The sequence below is a fragment of the Engystomops pustulosus genome, chromosome 5, assembly GCF_040894005.1.
Source record: "Engystomops pustulosus chromosome 5, aEngPut4.maternal, whole genome shotgun sequence".
Classification (NCBI taxonomy): domain Eukaryota; kingdom Metazoa; phylum Chordata; class Amphibia; order Anura; family Leptodactylidae; genus Engystomops; species Engystomops pustulosus.
This window is the reverse complement of record NC_092415.1, coordinates 205,253,435-205,272,396: the sequence shown is the minus strand read 5'-3', so window position 1 is coordinate 205,272,396 and position 18,962 is coordinate 205,253,435. Positions and strand designations below refer to the sequence as shown.

Here is an 18,962-nt window from a genome sequence, read left to right as displayed (position 1 = left end):
AGGAATGGGTCAATCGCGAACACGTATAAGAGTGGGCTCAGAGGACAACCCTTGCGAACACCAGACCCGACCTCAAAAGAGTGGCCAATCCAACTGTTCACAAGCGGGAAACTCTCTGCCCCTGCGTACAAAACTTTCAGCCAATTGACAAACTCCCCCGGCAGGCCATACCTCAGAAGGACAGACCAGAGGTACTCGTGGTTAACCCGATCAAACGCTTTTGCCTGATCCAAGGACAGCAAGTACCCTTTCCAGTTACCAGCCCTGCCCTGCTCCACTGCCTCCCGAACACAGAGCACAGCACTAAATGTACTGCGGCCTGGAACAGAGCAGTGCTGGGTCCCCGAAAGGAGCCGGGGTGCAAACTGCACCAGCCGATTAAACAGCACCTTTGACAAAACCTTTCTGTCCGTATTGAGAAGCGCTATGGGACGCCAGTTCTCAACACGAGATCGGTCCTTACCCTTTGACAGAATGATCAGGGCAGACCTCCTCATTGACTTCGGCAGAGAGCCTGAGGAAAGACACTCATTATATACCTCGGTCAAGAGGGGAACCAAGGCGTCCTTAAAGGTCTTATAAAACTCGGATGTTAAGCCATCCGGACCCGGCGATTTCTTGAGGGCGAGCCCTTCAATCGCCCGGCTGACTTCCTCTTCACTGATCATCTCTGTCAAAATATCAAGAGAGGGGTCTACTCCTGGCTCAGGGACAGTTTCAGCCAGGAAAGCCGACATCACATCGCGATCTAGATCCTTCCTGCCCAAGAGGTGTGAGTAGAAGGATCTGACGACCGCCAGAATCCCTGATCTGGACCTTTTCAGGGATCCCGTACTGTCAACCAGTCCTGTGACAACTTTACCATTCACTGACATCTTGCAGTTCCTGTAAGGGTCGGGCGAGCGGTATTTCCCGTAATCCCTCTCAAAAACCAAAGATGCGTGTCTATCGTACTGACACCTCTTCAGCAAGGATTTCACTCTGGAGATGTCTTCACGACTACCTCCAGTCGAGACGAGATGCTCGAGTTTCCTCCTCAAGCCCTGATACAGACGGTACCTGTCCAGGCTCCTGAGGCTCGAGAGCTGGCGGAAGAATCTCGCCACCCTTTTCTTGAGCATCTCCCACCACTCTGACTTACTGCTACAAAGGCCCAGCAATGGTACCTGGCTCTGAAGAAAGTCCTCAAAGGATTGTCTTATCTCTGCTTCTTCCAGGAGAGACGAATTGAGCTTCCAGTAGCCTCTTCCCATCCGGGGGGTCTCTGTAACATTCAGAGAAAACAAAATTAACCCCTTCCCGCACCTTGACGTGATACTACGTCATAGGATGCGGGTAGTTCCCGCACCTTGACGTAGTATCACGTCATGGCGATCACCCGGGCTCAGAAGCTGAGCCCTTGCGATCGCCGCGGGATCCCAGCGGTACGCGGTAGCTGGGATCCCGCAGTAACAGCCGGGATCGCGACTATCGCGATCCCGACTGTTTAACCCTATAGACGCCGCGGTCATAGTGACCGCGGCGTCTATGGTGCATCGGTGCGACGATCGGCACCCTCCGTGCAGGGCACGGAGGTGCTGATCGTTGCCATGGCAACCCTGAGGCCCGATCAGGTCCCCTGGGCTGCCTATGGCAGCTGCCTGCTAGGATCGTGCACTGTGCACGATCTAACAGTGCAGCTGTCAGCCTATGCAGAATGCATAGGCTGACTATGTAATATGCTGCAATACATTAGTATTGCAGCATATTACAATGAACAAGTGATCAAATGATCACTTGTTCATGTCCCACCCTGGGACAAAATAAAACAGTAAAAAAAAAGTTAAAAAAAAAGGTGCAACTAAAAAAAAATTATCTAAAAAGAATAAAAGTCCCCTTAAGTCCCGTCCCATGCAGTAATCAAATAAAACATAAAAAAAAATTAAAATCACCAAAAAAACACAACATATTGGGTATCAAAACGTCCGTAACAACCCGTACAATAAAATAAAATGGTCACTGAACCCGTACGCTGAACGCCGTAAAAAAAAACACAAAAAAACCTCACAAAAATGATTAAATTTTCACATCTGACCGCATAAAAAGTGCATAAAAAGTGATCAAAAAGTAAAATGTACCCCAACATGATACCAAGAAAAAGTGCAGCTTGTCCCGCAAAAAATAAGCTCTAAACCAGCGCTGTAAACAAAAAAATATAAATGTTCTGCCCATTGTTACATGGCGATACAAAAACAAGCAAATTTCTCACAAAATGAGTTCTATATTCTGCAAAAAAGTTAACCATAAAAAAGCCATATAAATGGGGTATCACCGTAATCGTGATGGCCCGTAGAATAAAGATAACACATTATTTTTATGGTACGGTGAACGTCGGGGGGGAAAAATGCTAAAAACCATAAACAAGAATGATTTTTTTAACCACCACCAAGAAAGAGTTAATAAAATCTGATTATTAGCTATTGAGCCCCCCCGTAAATGATGTACCTGAAAAGTGGATCTCATCCACAAAAAAATGATCCCCCATATGTCCAAATTACAAAAAAAATAAACATTTTATAGCCTGTAAGATGTGACATTGCAGATCTGCTCTGAATGGTGCCTCCTTCCGTTCTATGCCCGGCCGTGCGGCCGTACAGCAGTCACCACCACATATGGGGCATCCTCTGAATCGGGAGACGTTGGGTATCAAACTTTGTGGAGTTTTTTGTCATTTAATACTTTGTGACGGTTTAATTTTTGGCCAAAATTAATATATTGTCTAGAAAAAATGACAGCTTGTAAATTACACCTCCATTTTGTTTTAACCACTGTGAAGCATCTAAAGGGTTAACATACTTCTTAAAGTTGATTTTTTACACATTGAGGGGTGTAGTTTCTAAAATGGCATAATTTATGGGGGTTTACTGCTGTTTAGGCCTCTCAAAGTCAGTTAAAGCTGAGCAGGTGCCTCTAAATAAGGGTTTTGGCGTTTTTCCTAAAAATGAGAAAAATTGCTCCCAAAATTCTGAACCTCCTAACAACCTAGAAAAGAGAGAAGATGCATAAAACCCTATGCCGATATAAAGCAGACATTCGGGAAATGTTAGTTATAAAGTTACTTGGGTGCTATGACTATCTGCCTGAAAAGCACAACATTTTGAACTATGAAAATGAAGAATTTTTAGAAATTTTTGCCAAATTTAAATTTTTTTCATAACTAAACACAAAAGATATCATCAAAATTTTAATATTACTTTGAAGTACAATGTGTGACGGTAAAACAATCTCAAAATCCCCTGGTTAAGTTAAAGTGTCAAAAAGTTGTAACCTCCTATAATGACACAGGGCAAATTTTAAAAATCAGGCCTGGTCCTAAAGGTCTAAAATGGCATAGACACGAAGGGGTTAAACAGTGGTCGGAGAACTCCACCTCAACAACGGACACTGCTGAAGAGATGGCTTCCTCCTTTAAATAAAACCTGTCTATTCTAGACCTACAGCTACCCCTATAATAGGTGAACCCCGCGTGGCCTGGGGTGTGCCGGATGTGGACATCCACCAGGCGAGCCTCACTGGCTATGCTATTAAGAGCGACGCTATCATAAGTCAGCTTGTCTCTGGAACCTCCCCTATCCTGGGACCTCGTGACAGCATTGAAGTCCCCTCCAAAGACCACCTGCCGACTTGTAAAAAGGTAGGGCTTGATCCTCATAAAGAGACACTTCCTGTCCCACTTGGACTGGGGACCATAGATGTTAATAAGACGAAGTTCTTGTCCCTTCATGAGGACATCCAGGATCAGGCACCTCCCCATTTCTAACTCAATAACTCGTCGGCATTCTACCGGTGCGGTAAAAAGGACCGCCACTCCGCTATACGGCTCGGCCGCAAGAGACCAATAGGAAGGCCCGTGTCTCCATTCCCTCTTAGCTTTAAACACGGCTGCCAAATCTGGCAGCCTGGTCTCCTGCAAAAATAAAATGTCGGCTTCAACGCGGCCGAGAAAATCAAAGGCCGCAAATCTAGCCGCATCAGACTTAATGCTGGCGACATTAATGGACGCCAGCGTCAACGGAGTGGGTGCCGCCATCATGAGTGATTGAGTTAGACGGCTTTCTTTTTACCCATCTTACCACCACCCTCGGGAAATGAACACCCCCTTTTTAGACATATTGTGGTGTCCATCTCCCGCACCTCTGATGCTTCAGGGGCAGATTCAGGACCTGCCCCCTCATCCTCGTCTCCAGACTCTGGGCCAGTCTCCCCTCCTGAGGACCCTGACTCCCCAGGGGGAGACTTGGCACCCCCTGCAGGCTCCGCCACCTCTGGCCCTTCACCCTCAGCCCCTCCATCGGCAGGAGAGGCTCCATCCAGGGCCAGGAATCGATTTGAAAGTTCGACCAGCGGGGGGTTGGTTGCACCTTCCTTGGGTACCTTAGTCAGGGAGGGAGAAGATCTTACACCTCCCTTCTTTTTACCCTTTTTCTTCTTTTTGGCGCCACGCTTACGCTTTTCCTCTAGCCACGCCCTATTATCCTCATCCATACTCTCATAATGGGAGGAGTCTGAGGACGTGGCACCTTCCTCTCTCTCGATCCTCCTTACCTCCTCATCCAGTACATCATCCCCTGGGGCCTCAGCGACAGGTGTGGTCTCTAGGAGAGCGCCAGAGGTTGTCCCAGCAGCCCGAGACTCCCCCTGCTCTCTCTCCTGTTGACGCTTCTCTAGACGCCTTAGCTGGGCAGGCGTCTTTTTCCTGTCTTTCTTCCCTGGCCCCTCCATTCCTCCGCCTCTGCTAGTCCCCTCCCCAGCAGATTCAGCCTCATGGCTTTCATCCACTGAGGCTGAGCCTGCATTAGCGAAGGAAAGAGGACAACGACTGTACGGGTGACCGAGATCACCACACAGGTTACACCTAATCTGCCCTGTACAGGATGCAGCGAGATGGCCGACACCCCCACACAACGCACACTTCTGCACGGTGCAGTTTGCGCTGAAATGTGTGGGGTCACCGCACCTGTGACACAGCTTAGGCTGCCCCCGGTAGAAGATCAGGATCCGATCCCTCCCCAGGAAGGCTGATGAAGGGATGTGGGCGACTGAGTTACCTGAACGCCTCAACTTCACCATGAAGGTCCAGGCCCCTGACCAGATACCATACTCATCACGATTTTTCTCGGGTACTCCCAGTACCTCTCCATAACGATTCATCCAGGTCATGATGTCAAAGCAAGATAGTGATTCGTTACGGGTAAGAACGGTCACTTTCTTGAGTTCGCTCTGGCGGGACACTGCTTGCACAGCAAAGTCCCGCCACTCGGGCTCGTTGTATCTCAGCTCATAGTTGGACCAGAAGAGCTCAAGCCCCTCCGGCCGAACAAAGCTGGCATCAAACTCAGATGTACCATAGGGATGGATCAAGGCAAAGATGTCAGCCGCCTTGAAGTCCATCTTCAGCAGCAGCTCAACTACCCGTGCCCGAGGGGGACACACATCACTGCCACGCCACCGAAGACGGACCACATTCCTACGGTTAGCACCCGGCCCAGTTGTCGGGAGCGACCATGATGTCTCCCTGCCTCTTTGCTCTCGGAAGGCAGACAGGCCGTGCCTCTCTATCCAAAACGACAAATCAACCTCCTGCCCCGCTACATTGATCGTCCTTTCTCCCTTCTGTAAGGCCTGCAGGAGGCACCGTTGCAAAAAGCCGTCCCCAGAGCCCAGAGACGAGGATGATGGACCCCTACTTCCCCCAGCAGCGACACTGGCATAGCTCTTAATAGGGGCCGCCACTGGGGGAGCAACCGAACCAACCCCTGCACCCACCACATTAACACTACCCACCTGCATGTTACACTCAGCCGTGCCACTCACACCACCAGTCACTCCATCACCCACCCCCAAAGCTGGAAAAGATTCTCCACCATTCACACCATTCACATTATCCACCACAACATTACTGACTCCACTCACACTGGCTGGACCAGCAACAACATTAGCAGACAAGACCACCTCCGCATCTTCAGGCACAAGGGACGGGGGTCCCCCCGCAGCGCATCGCCCAGAGGGAACCCCAACTTGTGTCACACTTGTGCCCTCCACATCATCGGTAGCAGATGTTATTTTACTTTTCTTAGAGGAAGGTAGGAGTCGCCGCTGATCTTTGGCTGGTATGTGGCACCGCTGATCCCCACCTTCCTCAGCACTCCTCTGCAGACTGTCTCCAACACCAACACAAAATAGGACTTTAGGTTTGGGAGGTCCGGAGCCCTCAGCCTCAGCGACCCCTCCACGCTGCCGCCGCTCCACAACCAAGTGATCAGCGGCAACAGCATGAAGAGGCGCCGAGGCACCGGAAGCTGCCACCAGTGCCGGGCTATCCCCCCCTCCCACTGGGGGACGCACCACAGCACTGGATTTGGATGGTATCGCCACTGCCGAGCCGCCCTGACTGTCCGGCCTTGCGGCCGATGCCTCCCCTGCTCCCCCACTGTTACCACAAACAGAGACGGAGCCCATCGCCACATCAGATGTCACACCTGTAATCTCCCTGCACCTTTGCACCGGGTCCACAGCAGAACTCGGGGGGGTTTGGGTAGCAGGGCTTGCACAGTGAGCTGACCCTGCGCTTTGCCCGGGGGGGTGTACAGGGAGGGGGGTAAAGATGAATCGTACCTCTTCTTGCTGCTTTGGCCTGGTCTTCTTACTCTTCCTCCGGCTGCTCCCCCCAGCGGCTTCCTCTGGGAGTTCATCGCCAAAAGAAAAGTTCTCCATGCGCACTGGGGACTCGAGCAGCCGGATCTCTGCCATGAGCGCCCCTCCCTGGCTGCCGGTGTCACTGTCCTCCCCCGAGCGAGGTGTTACTGCTGGCTGTCCTGCAGGGGGCCCACTGCACGAGGCCTGCTGATCTTCCTGCAGGCCGCCAGGTGTGTCCTGCTGATTGTCATCATCATCATCCTCCTCCTCCTCCTCCACCTGGCTTGCAGGCTGCAACCCCATCAGCCTTTGCTCTCTGTTATCAGCCATCTGAGCAAATCGGTCATCATTAATCAGTTTTTCCTTAAACGGTCCGCTGTTATCACAAATAAAGGTCTTTCTTTTTGTCAGCTTGTCAATCTCTGCCTTTAGGTGATTAATCTCTCCTTTAACCTCCGTCTTGCGCTTCTTTGGCGCCGTGTTCGCCCTGGCGCGGGCACATCGCAGCTCCTCCCGGAGCCTCCTGATGGTCTTGGTCGCCTCTTCGTACTCACAGAGGTGGCTCTGGACCCGGGAGGCATAGGTGGACAAAGACTCCCGGGGTCCCTGCACCGCCCAGCCTCCCCCTGCATGGTCAGCCTTACCTCTGTGAGCACTCCGCTTCATGGCTCCAGCCCCGGAAGGACCGCTGTCACCCGCACCATCATGGACATCCAGGTTCTTGCCGCGCCGCCTCACACCAGACTCAGGGGGAGCAGGAGCAGTATTACTACGACTCCTGGTGGAACGTCTCACCCCTGAGTCCTCCATAGCGCTGGCCGGTTCCTGGCTACCCCTGCCCCCCGCCGGCCTGGCCCGGGAAGCAGGAGCCTGGGGCTTGCCGCTCTGGCTCATGCCTGGAAACCCACCCCCTCCCTGGGAAGGGAGAGAGCAGGTCCCAGGTGGAGGTGGATTATTCCTGGAGCTCAGAGCAGCAGCAGCACACAGCCTCTCACAGCAACAGACAGAGATAACGATGTAACGAGCTTCAGAGATGCACTCACTATCTGCTGCTGGTGCAGTCACTGTGTACATACATGACATTACTTATCCTGTACTGATCCTGCGTTACATCCTGTAGATCTTTTATTTTATATAAAAGTAAAAAACATAACAATACAAACAAAACATAATATACAAAATATATACAATATCTTACCTGCTGGTCCAGCCCCATTCATACCTAGCAAAAACAATAACTTACAATACACCGAAATGATTAAACACCAAATACCACAACCCCCACCCAACCGATTATCACAACCTAAACCAAACCAATAAACAAAGACAAGCCACACCCACAAATAAACATAAATGACTATAAATATACATAAACCCACCCCACACCCTCTAATAACAAACCACCCCACACCCATTTTTTTTTTTTTTTTTTTTTTTTTTTTTAAAATATATAATAACAAATACACATAACACTACACTAAACTAAATCCCTCGCCCGCACCCTCCCCTTCCCCCCAGACACTGGTCTAACGTCCAAAGTTTGCGTTAAGTAGTCCAGACCAGTGCCCAGGGTCAGTTCATAAGTCCACCACTATCACCCCCCTCCCAACCTAACACTATGTCCCAAACCCCACTATATACAATATATACAATATATACACTAATTACAACATAACAAAGAAAACAGAATACAAATTAAACCTGAACAACATTAATCAAAACCACATAAAGCCCAGGTTCGGCGCCTGCAAGCCCCAACATCACTACATGCCCAGATACAAAACAAAAATCTACAGTGCAGCATCAGCCCAACACCAGGAGAGGAGATGACAGACTAAGGGACACTAAAGGAGAACCCCCTCCAAAGGAGAGAGGCCCTCCCCGTGCCCAGCCTCTCATACTCCAGAGAGCGCACCTTCACCAGGTCACCCAGAATGTTCCTAACCACCTCATCCACCGGGAGGATTTTACGCTGCGTCGATACTAAACACCGTGCGTTCCACGTGTGGTACCTGACCACTAGACTAACTAGGAATAACGTGCAGCGGTCCCGGCCACCCAGGCCTCTGAATGCTCCATAGGCCCACTCCGCATAGGAGAGACCGGCCAACCCGGGCCAATGGATGGAAGCGCCCACCCGGTTGTACACCTCTGTGTTAAAGGGGCACTGAAGCAGGAAGTGGTCCATGCTCTCCAGCAGACCACCGCACTCCTCCCGGGGACAACCCCTTTCCTCAGAGCTCCTACACTTCAGATTGTCCCTCACACACAGCTTTCCATGGAAGCAGCGCCAAGTCACGTCCCAAAACTTCAAGGGGATCCTGATGGAATTCAATAAACTCAAACCCACCCCAAGATCCCGACTTGGGCAATCCCTGAGGGCCAGAGGCTTCTGGAAATGGGTCAACAGAACCCTCTTGTCAAGGACTTTCCTCGACATGGTCCTGATCTCCCACATTCCCAGACCCCACCGGCGAATCACCTTCAGAACCGGGGTAGCGTAAGCCGGAAGATGCCCATGCGGTGTACGGAGATCCTTCACTCTCCCTCCTGTCTCCCATTCCTGGAAGAAAGGCCGAAACCATCCCCTGCAGGAGTATACCCACGGAGGAGCCCTCTCTTTCCAGAGGTTTGCTACATTGATCTTAAGAAAGGTATTCACTAGGAACACCACAGGGTTGACCATACACAACCCTCCTTGTCTCCTCGTGCGGTAAGTAACCTCCCTCTTGATAAGGTTCAGCCTATTCCCCCATAACAGCTGGAAGAACAGACTGTAAACCCGAGTCCAGAGGGGTTCTGGCAACATGCACACACTGCCCAGATATATCAGTAATGGGAGCAGGTAAGTTTTAATCAGGTTAACCCTTTCTCTGAGGGTCAAAGACCAACCCTTCCACTGGTCCACCTTCTGAGCGGCGATCTTAAGCCTGCCATCCCAGTTTTGCATGGGGTAATCCCCCTGGCCAAATTCGATGCCTAGAACTTTGGCAGAGTCCTGGGGCCCTGGAAGAGTGTCCGGGAGATCAAAGCCTGGATCCCCCTCTCCCAGCCAGAGACTCTCACACTTATCCCGGTTGATCTTGGACCCAGAAACCTCTGAGTAGCGGTCAACCTCTGACATCACCCACTGCGCCTCCCCTCCCGAGGACACGAAAACGGTGACATCATCAGCATACGCTACCACCCTTAGAGTGGCTTCCGGTGCTGCCCGATCCATCCCGACTCCCACCAACGGCCCACGATCAACCCTCCTAAGGAATGGGTCAATCGCGAACACGTATAAAAGTGGGCTCAGAGGACAACCCTGGCGAACACCAGACCCGACCTCAAAAGAGCGGCCAATCCAACCGTTCACAAGCGGGAAACTCTCTGCCCCTGCGTACAAAACTTTCAGCCAATTGACAAACCCACCCGGCAGGCCATACCTCAGAAGGACAGACCAGAGGTACTCGTGGTTAACCCGATCAAACGCTTTTGCCTGATCCAAGGACAGCAAGTACCCCTTCCAGTTACCAGCCCTGCCCTGCTCCACTGCCTCCCGGACACAAAGCACAGCACTAAATGTACTGCGGCCTGGAACAGAGCAGTGCTGGGTCCCCGAAAGGAGCCGGGGCGCAAACTGCACCAGCCGATTAAACAGCACCTTTGCCAAAACCTTTCTGTCCGCATTGAGAAGCGCTATGGGACGCCAGTTCTCAATACGAGATCGGTCCTTACCCTTTGACAGGATGATCAGGGCTGACCTCCTCATTGACTTCGGCAGAACGCCCAAGGAAAGACACTCATTGAATACCTCAGTCAAGAGGGGAACCAAGGCGTCCTTAAAGGTCTTATAAAACTCAGATGTTAAGCCATCCGGGCCTGGCGATTTCTTGAGGGCGAGCCCTTCAATCGCCCGGCTGACTTCCTCTTCCCTGATCATCTCTGTCAAAACATCAAGAGAGGGGTCTACTCCTGGCTCAGGGACAGTTTCAGCCAGGAAAGCCGACATCACATCCCGATCTAGATCCTTCCTGCCCAAGAGGTGTGAGTAGAAGGATCTGACGACCTCCAGAATCCCTGATCTGGACCTTTTCAGGGATCCCGTACTGTCAACCAGTCCTGTGACAACTTTACCATTCACTGACATCTTGCAGTTTCTGTAAGGGTCGGGCGAGCGGTATTTCCCGTAATCCCTCTCAAAAACCAAAGATGCGTGTCTATCGTACTGACACCTCTTCAGCAAGGATTTCACTCTGGAGATGTCCTCACGACTACCTCCAGTCGAGACGAGATGCTCGAGTTTCCTCCTCAGGCCCTGATACAGGCGGTACCTGTCCAGGCTCCTGAGGCTCGAGAGCTGGCGGAAGAATCTCGCCACCCTTTTCTTGAGCATCTCCCACCACTCTGACTTACTGCTACAAAGGCCCAGCAATGGTACCTGGCTCTGAAGAAAGTCCTCAAAGGATTGTCTGATCTCCGCTTCTTCCAGGAGAGACGAATTTAGCTTCCAGTAGCCTCTTCCCATCCGGGGGGTCTCTGTAACATTCAGAGAAAACAAAATTAAACAGTGGTCGGAGAATTCCACCTCAACAACGGACACTGCTGAAGAGATGGCTTCCTCCTTTAAATAAAACCTGTCTATTCTAGACCTACAGCTACCCCTATAATAGGTGAACCCCGCGTGGCCTGGGGTGTGCCGGATGTGGACATCCACCAGGCGAGCCTCACTGGCTATGCTATTAAGAGCGACGCTATCATAAGTCAGCTTGTCTCTGGAACCTCCCCTATCCTGGGACCTCGTGACAGCATTGAAGTCCCCTCCAAAGACCACCTGCCGACTTGTAAAAAGGTAGGGCTTGATCCTCATAAAGAGACACTTCCTGTCCCACTTGGACTGGGGACCATAGATGTTAATTAGGCGAAGTTCTTGTCCCTTCATGAGGACATCCAGGATCAGGCACCTCCCCATTTCTAACTCAATAACTCGTCGGCATTCTACCGGTGCGGTAAAAAGGACCGCCACTCCGCTATACGGCTCGGCCGCAAGAGACCAATAGGAAGGCCCGTGTCTCCATTCCCTCTTAGCTTTAAACACGGCCACCAAATCTGGCAGCCTGGTCTCCTGCAAAAATAAAATGTCGGCTTCAACGCGGCCGAGAAAATCAAAGGCCGCAAATCTAGCCGCATCAGACTTAATGCTGGCGACATTAATGGACGCCAGCGTCAACGGAGTGGGTGCCGCCATCATGAGTGATTGAGTTAGACGGCTTTCTTTTTACCCATCTTACCACCACCCTCGGGAAATGAACACCCCCTTTTTAGACATATTGTGGTGTCCATCTCCCGCACCTCTGATGCTTCAGGGGCAGATCCAGGACCTGCCCCCTCATCCTCGTCTCCAGACTCTGGGCCAGTCTCCCCTCCTGAGGACCCTGACTCCCCAGGGGGAGACTCGGCACCCCCTGCAGGCTCCCTGAGCACTCAGCTTTCCCGCAGTATCCAGCTTTTCCTTGGTACCCAGCTTTCCCGAGGTATCCAGCTTTCCTGGGGTTTTGGTGCTTTTTGAAGCCTTAGCTGGCCTGGGGGTACTTGGAGCAGCATTGCTGCTGTTCCTCGCAGATCTTCTTACCCCCAAGGCTTCCGCAGCGCTGGCCGGTTCCTGGCTACCCCTGCCTCCCGCCGGCCTAGACCGGGAAGCAGGAGCCTGGGACTTGCTGCCCTGGCTCATGCCTGGAAACCCACTCCCTCCCTGGGAGAGGAGAGGTGGAGGTGGTTTTCCCTGGAGCTCAGGAGCAGCAGCAGCACACAGCCTCTCACAGCAACAGACAGCTAACGAGGTAACGAGGCACACCAGAGCTGCACTCACTATTCTGCTGCTGGTGCAGTCACTGTGTACATACATGACATTACTTATCCTGTACTGATCCTGAGTTACATCCTGTATTATACCCCAGAGCTGCACTCACTATTCTGCTGCTGGTGCAGTCACTGTGTACATACATGACATTACTTATCCTGTACTGATCCTGCGTTACATCCTGTATTATACCCCAGAGCTGCACTCACTTTTCTGCTGCTGGTGCAGTCACTGTGTACATACATGACATTACTTATCCTGTACTGATCCTGAGTTACATCCTGTATTATACTCCAGAGCTGCACTCACTATTCTGCTGCTGGTGCAGTCACTGTGTACATACATGACATTACTTATCCTGTACTGATCCTGAGTTACATCCCATGTTATACCCCAGAGCTGCACTCACTATTCTGCTGCTGGTGCAGTCACTGTGCACATACATGACATTACTTATCCTGTACTGATCCTGAGTTACATCCTGTATTATACTCCAGAGCTGCACTCACTATTCTGCTGCTGGTGCAGTCACTGTGTACATACATGACATTACTTATCCTGTACTGATCCTGAGTTACATCCTGTATTATACTCCAGAGCTGCACTCACTATTCTGCTGCTGGTGCAGTCACTGTGTACATACATGACATTACTTATCCTGTACTGATCCTGAGTTACATCCTGTATTATACCCCAGAGCTGCACTCACTATTCTGCTGCTGGTGCAGTCACTGTGTACATACATGACATTACTTATCCTGTACTGATCCTGAGTTACATCCTGTATTATACCCCAGAGCTGCACTCACTATTCTGCTGCTGGTGCAGTCACTGTGTACATACATGACATTACTTATTCTGTATTATACTCCAGAGCTGCACTCTCTCTCTTGGCACCAGGTCTATCCTGTGATGACTGTTATTATTGACTATTAATTTCACAGTAAATAGTCCCATGTCCATAGATATCACTCATCCCAAAATAACCTGTATCTCCTCTGATGAGATTATCTTGCAGGCAGAGATTATAATTACTGTTCAGTAACCAGATTACCTGTCCTGCGCTGAAGAGTCTCAGGTTAATGCAATCATCTTCTTGTCTGCAGCGGAAGTATGACCTGCATTACAAGATCGCCCTGATCATAAACTACCTGGGACATTGCATCTCCGTCCTGGCGCTGGTCATCGCCTTCCTGCTCTTTTTGTGTCTACGGTAGGTACCTTCATAGTAACTTCTTCAGTGATGGAGATGGGGAGGAAGAACTGGTAATTATCCTGGAGATGTGAATTATGTAACATGATTGGAGAATACACATGGAGCTTCTAAGGTCCTGAGCTCCGCACTTGTTCTAGTGCCCCAGGGTTCACATGTTCTATGGTAAGGAAACTGACTTACCTACATAATATAAGGGGCATTTTACACATTTGTAGTCATTCCTGATGGATCATTGTTGCCTTGTAATATTCTCTGAGACCTGTAGGGGTCACTATAGGAGAAACCGGTTTTCAGGTGTCTTCAGGTCTATGGAGAACATCTTCCACACTGCGCAGCTAAAAATATGACAGTCACTTAAATTATAATATATATATACAGTGCAGTTTATTTGTGCTTTTTATTTCAGTAGGGTAGGTATGGAGGGGTAATCTGGTGAACCTATAATATATATGGGGTCCCTAAATATAGTAATAAAACCACTAACTTCTGTCGGCCCCTGTCTGCATATTCTTCATTCCAGTGCTGCCCCCAGCGTGATGATGTCATGCTGCCCCCAGTGTGATGATGTCATGCTGCCCCCAGTGTGATTATGTCATGCTGCCCCCACCGTGATGATGTCATGCTGCCCCCACCGTGATGATGTCATGCTGCCCCAAGTGTGATGATGTCATGCTGCCCCCACCGTGATGATGTCATGCTGCCCCCAGCGTGATGATGTCATGCTGCCCCCAGTGTGATGATGTCATGTTGCCCCCAGCATGATGATGTCATGCTGCTCCCATCGTGATGATGTCATGCTGCCCCCAGTGTGATGATGTCAGGCTGCCCCCAGCGTGATGATGTCATGCTGCTCCCATCGTGATGATGTCATGCTGCTCCCATCGTGATGATGTCATCCTGCTCCCATCGTGATGATGTCATGCTGCCCTCAGCGTGATGATGCCAAGCTGCTTGGTATTGAGAATATATCTTCACACTGCTGTGCACTCTGCTCTCTGCACTAAGATACACCACAGACTCACTTTCCAATCTATGAAAGAGTTGTGAGATCCATATTTCACAGTTCTGTTACTACTAGCAACATAAACACAGTCTGATTACACATCTCTCCATGGACAAGACCTAATACTGGCTGCACAGAGAACAGCAGTGTGAGGATATACCCCCAGTGCACTTGGATAAGCTACAATCCTGAAATATAAATCCAAATTTCACAGTCCTGCTGCTACTAACAACAAACACAACTGTCTGATTACACATCTCTTCAGGAACAAAGCCTAATATTGACTGCACAGAACACAGCAGCGTGTGGACACATATGCAACATACTTGGATAAGCAGTAATCCTGGAATATAAAACCATATTTCACAGTTCTGCTGCTACTAACAACATACAAAAAGTATGATTACACAAATCTTAAGGGGAAATGCATAATACTGGCTGCAGAGAGTGCAGAGCACAGCAGTGTAAGGTCTGATTACACATCTCTGCAGGGGCAATACATTACACTGGCTGCAGATAGTACAGAGCACAGCAGTGTGAGGCCTGATTACACATCTCTACAGGGACAATACATAACACTGGCTGCAGAGAGCACAGAGCACAGCAGTGTGAGGTCTGATTACACATCTCTCCAGGGACAATACATAACACTGGCTGCAGAGAGCACAGAGTGCAGCAGTGTGAGGTCTGATTACACATCTCTCCAGGGACAATACATAACACTGGCTGCAGAGAGCACAGAGCACAGCAGTGTGAGGTCTGATTACACATCTCTTCAGGGACAATACATAACACTGGCTGCAGGGAGCACAGAGCACAGCAGTGTGAGGTCTGATTACACATCTCTCCAGGGACAATACATAACACTGGCTGCAGAGAGCACAGAGCACAGCAGTGTGAGGTCTGATTACACATCTCTCCAGGGACAATACATAACACTGGCTGCAGAGAGCACAGAGCACAGCAGTGTGAGGACTGATTACACATCTCTCCAGGGACAACACATAACACTGGCTGCAGAGAGCACAGAGCACAGCAGTGTGAGGTCTGATTACAGATCTCTCCAGGGACAATACATAACAGTGGCTGCAGAGAGCACAGAGCACAGCAGTGTGAGGTCTGATTACACATCTCTCCAGGGACAATACATAACACTGGCTGCAGAGAGCACAGAGCACAGCAGTGTGAGGTCTGATTACACATCTCTCCAGGGACAATACATAACACTGGCTGCAGAGAGCACAGAGCACAGCAGTGTGAGGCCTGATTACACATCCCTCCAGGGACAATACATAACACTCGCTGCAGAGAGCACAGAGCACAGCAGTGTGAGGTCTGATTACACGTCTCCCAAGGGGTAATACATAACACTGGCTGCAGAGAGCACAGCAGTGTGAGGACATTTTCCAGTGCACTTGGAAAATGACAACTTCTAATTCACCATCCCTATAATAAGAGATACAAGCTTGGGCTCACAAAATGATTATACCCTTCAAAATCCCAAAAATCTAGAATTAAAACAAACAGTAACAGAAACAAAATTTACAAGAAAGGGGCGTGGTCTAATATTTCCATGTAGTTTGTAACAATCTATTATAGCAAGAAAAAGTATCAGAATAATGTCCAGACTGTGAATATTGTATCAAGAGGAACTGTGTACAAATGAGCAAAGCTTCAGCTGTGAGATGTATCAGTCTCTCAGTGATGCTGCAGCAGAGACCCAAGAAATGGTGAAGATCTGCAATGTAAAGTTCATTAGTGAATAGCAAAAAAAATACGTAAATTGAATGATCCCTTTAAGACGACACATATCCCTTTAAAAATGTTTACTAAAAAAGACATGAAGGAAAACATCACAACTCATGAGCAAAGATCAAATGCAGAATTCAGTCCTCATCACCTCAAAGGGAACTCAGAAACTTCACAGACAAGAAGCAAAACAGTGTAACACATCCTCAGCTGTGCAAGATTACAGAACAACCGACGGCGAGCATCAAAGGAGAGAGGATGTCAGGAAAATGTAGAAGAGCAAAAAAAAACAGAGAGAAAAATTGTCAAATCTGAGCAGAACAAACTTCAGGAAAATGATAACATATAGGAGAATAATATTTCATTAAACTTCTATGTAAACTATTCTGAATGGGGAATCAGCAAATAAATGTCTGAACCACCTGCACAGGTCTCCTGGTGGATAGACCTAATATAATACTGCCCCCTATGTACAAGACTATAACTACTATAATACTGCCAGTCTATGTACAGGAATATAACTACTATAATACTGCCCCCTATGTACAAGAATATAACTACTATAATACTGCCCCCTATGTACAAGAATATAACTACTATAATACTGCCCCCTATGTACAAGAATATAACTACTATAATACTGTCCCCTATGTACAAGAATATAACTACTATAATACTGTCCCTATGTACAAGAATATAACTACTATAATACTGTCCCCTATGTACAAGAATATAACTACTATAATACTGCCTCCTATGTACAAGAATATAACTACTATAATACTGCCTCCTATGTACAAGAATATAACTACTATAATACTGCCCCCTATGTACAAGAATATAACTACTATAATACTGCCCCCTATGTACAAGAATATAACTACTATAATACTGCCCCCTATGTACAGGAATATAACTACTATAATACTGCCCCCTATGTACAAGAATATAACTACTATAATACTGTCCCCTATGTACAAGAATATAACTACTATAATACTGTCCCCTATGTACAAGAATATAACTACTATAATACTGTCCCTATGTACAAGAATATAACTACTATAATACTGTCCCCTATGTACAAGAATATAACTACTATAATACTGCCCCCTATGTACAAGAATATAACTACTATAATACTGCCCCCTATGTACAGGAATATAACTACTATAATACTGCCCCCTATGTACAAGAATATAACTACTATAATACTGCTCCCTATGTACAGGAATATAACTACTATAATACTACCCCCTATGTACAGGAATATAACTACTATAATACTGCCCCTATGTACAGGAATATAACTACTATAATACTGCCCCCTATGTACAAGAATATAACTACTATAGTACTGCCCCCTATGTACAGGAATATAACTACTGTAATACAGCCCCCTATGTACAGGAATATAACTACTATAATACTGCCCCCTATGTACAGGAATATAACTACTATAATACTGCCCCCTATGAACAAGAATATAACTACTATAATACTGTCCCTATGTACAAGAATATAACTACTATAATACTGCCCCCTATGTACAAGAATATAACTACTATAATACTGCCCCCTATGTACAGGAATATAACTACTATAATACTGCCCCCTATGTACAAGAATATAACTACTATAATACTGCCCCCTATATACAGGAATATAACTACTATAATACTCCCCTCTATGTACAAGAATATAACTACTATAATACTGCCCCCTATGTACAAGAATATAACTACTATAATACTGCCCCCTATGTACAGGAATATAACTACTATAATACTGCCCCCTATGTACAGGAATATAACTACTATAATACTGCCCCCTATGTACAAGAATATAACTACTATAGTACTGCCCCCTATGTACAGGAATATAACTACTGTAATACTGCCCCCTATGTACAGGAATATAACTACTATAATACTGCCCCCTATGTACAGGAATATAACTACTATAATACTGCCCCTATGTACAAGAATATAACTACTATAATACTGCCCCCTATGTACAAGTATATAACTACTATAATACTGCCCCCTATGTACAGGAATATAACTACTATAATACTGCACCCTATGTACAGGAATATAACTACTATAATACTGCCCCCTATGTACAGGGATATAACTACTATAATACTGCCTCCTATGTACAAGAATATAACTACTATAATACTGCCCCCTATGTACAAGAATATAACTACTATAATACTGCCCCCTATGTACAGGGATATAACTACTATAATACTGCCCCCTATGTACAGGAATATAACTACTATAATACTGCCCCCTATGTACAAGAATATAACTACTATAATACTGCTCCCTATGTACAAGAATATAACTACTATAATACTGCCCCCTATGTACAGGAATATAACTACTATAATACTGCACCCTATGTACAAGAATATAACTACTATAATACTGCCCCCTATGTACAAGAATATAACTACTATAATACTGCCC

The 18,962-nt window shown here is 47.9% G+C and overlaps 1 protein-coding gene across 3 annotated transcripts in view; it reads left to right on the top strand.

The window, feature by feature from the left end:
- Positions 1 to 18,962, top strand: part of CRHR2 (corticotropin releasing hormone receptor 2) — a 239,146-nt gene that overhangs the window by 168,385 nt on the left and 51,799 nt on the right. For all 3 annotated transcript variants that reach the window (XR_011855948.1, XM_072154412.1, XM_072154413.1), the window contains one exon: positions 13,624 to 13,730. Coding sequence is in view for 2 of the 3 variants with exons in the window: in XM_072154412.1 (XP_072010513.1) it covers positions 13,624 to 13,730 (107 nt within the window). In the remaining variant the exon portion in view is untranslated. The remainder of the gene's footprint in view (positions 1 to 13,623; positions 13,731 to 18,962) is intronic.